Below are 6,000 nucleotides of genomic sequence, written 5' to 3' on the forward strand. Positions count from 1 at the left end.
TCAATTGGGTTTAGTCCATCACCTTTACCTTCAGCTTCCTCAGCAAGGCAGTTGTCATCTTGGAGGTTGTGTTTGGGGTCGTTATCCTGTTGGAAAACTGCCATGAGGCCCAGTTTTCGAAGGGAGGGGATCATGCTCTGTTTCAGAATGTCACTGTACATGTTGGAATTCATGTTTCCCTCAATGAACTGCAGCTCCCCAGTGCCAGCAACACTCATGCAGCCCAAGACCATGATGCTACCACCACCATGCTTGACTGTAGGCAAGATACAGTTGTCTTGGTACTTCTCACCAGGGCGCCGCCACACATGCTGGACACCATCTGAGCCAAACAAGTTTATCTTGGTCTCGTCAGACCACAGGGCATTCCAGTAATCCATGTTCTTGGACTGCTTGTCTTCAGCAAACTGTTTGCTGGCTTTCTTGTGCGTCAGCTTCCTTCTGGGATGACGACCATGCAGACCGAGTTGATGCAGTGTGCGGCGTATGGTCTGAGCACTGACAGGCTGACCTCCCACGTCTTCAACCTCTGCAGCAATGCTGGCAGCACTCATGTGTCTATTTTTTAAAGCCAACCTCTGGATATGACGTCGAACACGTGGACTCAACTTCTTTGGTCGACCCTGGCGAAGCCTGTTCCGAGTGGAACCTGTCCTGGAAAACCACTGTATGACCTTGGCCACCATGCTGTAGCTCAGTTTCAGGGTGTTAGCAATCTTCTTATAGCCCAGGCCATCTTTGTGGAGAGCAACAATTCTATTTCTCACATCCTCAGAGAGTTTTTTGCCATGAGGTGCCATGTTGAATATCCAGTGGCCAGTATGAGAGAATTGTACCCAAAACACCAAATTTAACAGCCCTGCTCCCCATTTACACCTGGGACCTTGACACATGACACCAGGGAGGGACAACGACACATTTGGGCACAATTTGGACATGTTCACTGTGGGGTGTACTCACTTATGTTGCAGCTATTTAGACATTAATGGCTGTGTGTTGAGTTATTTTCAGAAGACAGTAAATCTACACTGCTATACAAATTGTACACTGACTACTCTAAGTTATATCCAAGTTTCATGTCTATAGTGTTGTCCCATGAAAAGATATAATGAAATATTTGCAGAAATGTGAGGGGTGTACTCACTTTTGTGATACACTTTATATATATATATATATATATAGGTGTAGATAATCAATCATAGAAGATAAATTGGTGTTTGTGCTATGATGACTCTGTTTAAATGCCCATGGTTTTGAATTGGGATGTCACCATATGTTTGGCCCTTTTAGTGAAAAACCCCAATTAATATATTACTTTTGCATGTGATGATCACCCAGCTGTACAGTCTTCTTCAAAGTGCATTGATTACAATGTCCAATTTAATCTATTAGCCTTATTGTGGTAGCTCAGCACATATGCTACTGGACTAGTAATCATAAGGTCACTGGTTTGAGCCCCAAGGCCCCAAGTTGTGTAAATCACTCTGGATAAAAGCATCTGCCAATTGCCATGAATGTATTTAATATTGGAGAGTGTTTATTGGATCTGTGAATCCACTGAGGCCTGAGCTGTATGTGCAACATTGGGGCTTTTATTAAGACTAAAATTAGAAACTCTGATGGGAGGTCTTTGAGACGTGAGCATTTCCTGTTAATGTTCAGCAGTGTACTACTGTTGACTGACCTTTTAACCTACATCCAGGACGTGCAGAGAGAAAATGATAAAACTGCACCCTGCTCCTGGGGTTCCTTTCCCTCTCCATGTCATCACCTTTCATCCTGATAAAAGGCTCAGTCAGCTGAACCTGACCTCCATCAGGATGTGAATTAAGTCAAGCACTGGCTCACTTGGTTCAATCAAACTGACCCCACTTATTGCTTTACAGAGCAACTTAATGCCTCAGTAGGAGTGTAGGAGCACTACTTACCATCTGTCAGGATGTACACTGTATGGCCAAAAATATATAGACCAACCCCATACCAAAATATTGAGTTCATGTATGTCAGCTACTGTACATCCACTGCCACACCAGGCGGATGAAATAAATGATATAAATTACATGCTATACTTCCAGTATTTAATACCAGTTTGGAAAAGGTCCTTTCTATTCCAGAATTATTATGCCCATGTGCACAAAGCAAAGGTTTAGTGTGTTAGTTTGGTGTAGAGGTACGGCACAGAGCCATGAACACATTAGGAAATTATTGGAACACTGATCGCAAGCCAGGCCTTTTAACTGAACAACAATGCCTGACCTTACTCTTTCTTCCACAGACACACTCGTTTTTCTAAAAGAGTAAAGGATCTGGAAGAAGTCTTTCCACAAACAGACTGATTATTTGTTGTCAGATCACCAACAAAAAAGCTGAATGTCAGTCAGCTCTAGTTTTATTTGCTTTTTACATTTGGCATTTTTATCCATGAAGTTACAATTGTGACAGTATAATATAGTGGGGCATAACGGTGGCTCGGTGGGTAGCACTGTCACCTCACAGCAAGAAGGTCCTGGGTTTTAATTCCAGGTCCTTTCTGTGTGGAGTTTGCATGTTCTCCCCATGTCTGCATGGGGTTCCTCCCACAATTCAAAGACGTGCAAGTGAGGTGAATTGGAGATACAAAATTGTCCATGACTGTGTTTAATATTAAAAACTTGAACTGATGAATCTTGTGTAACCAGTAATTACCTGTCCTGTCATGAATGTAATCAAAGTGTGTAAAACATGACACTAAAATCCTAATAAATTAATTAATTAATATAATATACTGACGATTGAGGTTCAGGGGCCTTGCCCAGAGACCCAACAGTGGCCGGTAGTGGGGTTTAAAAAAATCCCAAATCCCCAAATGTCCCTTTTATTACATGTAACTTCTGATTCTAAATGTGACCCTTTTTAATATATTACCTGATACAGCACCAGCGGGAGTGAATGGTCCTGTAAGTCATGTTTAAAACCCAAAAGTAAGTGCCCGCTGTTTGTTTACGGACATTTTGGTTATGTATATGGTTTGAATTTGTGAGAGTGCTACTAATGAAGATGACCTGCATCTAATTTAAAGACAAAATGCCATCCTGAATTTAAGAAAATTGACATGTTTATTGGTTTTCCTGTTTTCTCTTTGAGTTAATATCAGTCATCAACAGTCACTCAATACAGCCTTCAATACAGTGTTCTGCTGGGGATTATTTATTGGTGGCATTCTGGCTGTCCCATTGTGTCCCAGGCTACTCTGCACTAGCACTTAAGATCCATCAACTAACAAGATTACGCTCTTGCCTACAGGACTGAATGTGGTTCTTTGTCTGCGCCAGAAGCCTGAATATAAAAACGCTTTGCTCATTATAATTGAGATTCCCCCTTTTTGCCATTTATAATTTTCTGTTTTTTTTTTTTTTCCTGACAGACATGTCGACCACGACTGGGATGGACATATTAGCTTCAAGGACTTTGAAGACATTATCAGTTTTGCGCAGGCCAACAGCTGAGGTGCTGTGAGGAAATGGAAAGTCTGTGGAAATAAGCAGTAGGAGCTTATGTTCATCTGAAGCCAGTAAATATTCATAGATTTACTGTTTTGTTATTTACACCTCTGGTAGCTTGTACCTGCATTCTTTTGTGTATACAAATACTGACTGTAGCTCTTTAGCTATGGATATTTGTCAGCGCCCTCTTACCCAATCAATCAATGCAAAGGGCCATTCTAGCTATTCTTTGTATAGTAAGACATGGTAGTAAACATGGTGGTTTTGTAAAATACATTTCTGAGGTGTTTCCACATTATCATTCTGTAACTGTCACCAGAAAGCACTGGTACTGGTCCTGGAAAGAGAATGTCACTGGGTTGTGGGCATGTCTGGGTAAAAAAAAATCAGAGCCAACAAACTGGGTCACTTTGCAAAAAATCCTGATTGCACTATAAGACAAAGAAAATTTCTGTTTATTAAAATGACTAAAAACTGTTGTTCATCATTATCATTATTATTATTATTATTATTATATTAAAATCAGAGCCAACGAACTGGGTCATAAATGTCACCTCACTTTGCTAAAAATCCTGATTGCACTATGAGTCTCTTTATTAAAATAACTGTTGTTCCATAATATTATTATTATTATTATTATTATATAAAAATTTTATCCAACGAACTGGGTCATAAATGTCACCTGACTCACTATGCTAAACATCCTGGTTGCACTATAAGACAATGAAAATTTCCGTTTATTAAAATAACTGTTGTAACTGTTGTTTATTATGATTATTATTATTATTATTATTATTATTATATTAAAAATCAGAGCCAACGAACCGGGTCATAAATGTCACCTCACTCACTATGCTAAACATCCTGGTTGCACTATAAGACAAAGACATTTTCTCTTTATTAAAAAAAACTGTTGTTCCTTATTATTATTATTATTATTATTATTATTATTATTATTATTATTATTATTAGTTATTGGTGGGTGCTTGGGTGGTGCTGCAGTAAATTACACAAGCCCACTACCGCTGTCATCCAGGGTTTGATTCCCCAGTGGCGCTATGTCACATGTTTGGCTATGTCTGAGAGGGGGGTGTTTTAGACCCCATGATGGATTGGCGTCCTGTCTTAGTGTCTTACTGCATTGAGCCCAGTTATACTAGAAAAAAACAGACCCACAGTGACCCACCCACTGACCAGCTTAAAGCGGTGGTAAAACATACAAATGAAATTAAAAATATAGATTATTGGCGTTCAGGTGTCGCAGCAGTCTATTATGCTAGCCAAACCACCGTGATCTGGGTTCCAATCTCAGCGGTATCTATTGGTACCTTGAACTCTAGGGTGTATATCTTACCTAAGGAACTAACAAAAGCCAGTTGTGTGCTATAACTGGTATTATGTACATTATGTGAGTTTAGTAAAATATTGTACCGTTTAATGTACCCTCTCAACGACAAGAAAGATGCATTTCAGTACTTCTGTTTTTAGGAGTGTGAAAACAGTTTCTACATACGTACATACACTGTATGGGTGAAAGTATCTGGGCACCTGACCATGAGCTTGCCCAACATCACATTTCAAAAACAAATGGTATTAAATAGAGTTACCTCTATGTGATCTTTACAGCTATAAACAGAAGGCTTCTCACAATGCTTTGAAGTATGTCTGTAAGAATTTGTGCCCATTTAGTCAAAAGACAGTTTGTACGGCTGGGCACTAATGTTGGTCAGGAAACCCTCAGTTGATGTTCCAGTTCATTCTAAAGCTATTAACTGGGGCTGAGGTGCAGAATTCTGGAGTTTCTTTAAACCAAGCTTTTCTTCATGTCTTTATAAAGCTTGCTTTGTGCACAGGAGTTCAGTCATGCTGGAACAGAAAGGGGCCTTCCCTAAACTGTTGCTGCAAAGTTAGATGCATATAATTTACTTTAAATAGCTGATTTATTACAACTGTTAACAACTGCTGTGACTAAAACATATAAAGTTAATAATTTGAAGGGGTGTCCAATACTTCTGTACACTTTTTAGTATAGTGTGTATAACAGTCTACATGTATTATGTGCACGTAGCCCAATTGCTGATGTTAGAATCATTACAGAAGCCCTGTAGTAACATTATTTAAGAGAAACGTGTCCAGGAAACTTAACCTTCATAACAACTTCCTCCTGAGATCTCTTCATCTTATTAATATTTTAAATCACTGACATTAGTAGGTGTTGTACAGAGGTATGTATCAGCTTTTCTTCACACCTACAATATCCCTGTATTTACCTGCCAACGGTACTGGATCTTCTCCCAGTATGATAATAAAAAAACTCCAAAATAATATATTACACTAGCTCACTACTACTAGGGTCCTAAGTTTGTATTCCTAGCTGTGCTATCGACCTGTCTACATATATACATGATTGGCTGTCCCCTGGTGACTCGTCTGGGGGGACCCATTGTGACCCTGACTAGTGGTAAATATTGTCCAGTTGTCTTGCAGGCTGCATTAAGGATAAACCCAGTCCTGCCAG

The 6,000-nt window shown here is 39.6% G+C and overlaps 1 protein-coding gene across 1 annotated transcript in view; it reads left to right on the top strand.

Annotated features, from left to right (window-relative positions):
* The window catches only part of efcab11 (EF-hand calcium binding domain 11), a 154,078-nt gene extending 150,117 nt beyond the window's left edge, over positions 1-3,961 (top strand). The window contains exon 6 of the mRNA XM_063007266.1: positions 3,404-3,961. Coding sequence (XP_062863336.1) covers positions 3,404-3,485 — 82 coding nt within the window. The 3' untranslated portion in view covers positions 3,486-3,961. The remainder of the gene's footprint in view (positions 1-3,403) is intronic.
* Positions 3,962-6,000: the final 2,039 nt, after the last annotated feature.

The sequence above is a fragment of the Trichomycterus rosablanca genome, chromosome 13, assembly GCF_030014385.1.
Source record: "Trichomycterus rosablanca isolate fTriRos1 chromosome 13, fTriRos1.hap1, whole genome shotgun sequence".
NCBI lineage: Eukaryota > Metazoa > Chordata > Actinopteri > Siluriformes > Trichomycteridae > Trichomycterus > Trichomycterus rosablanca.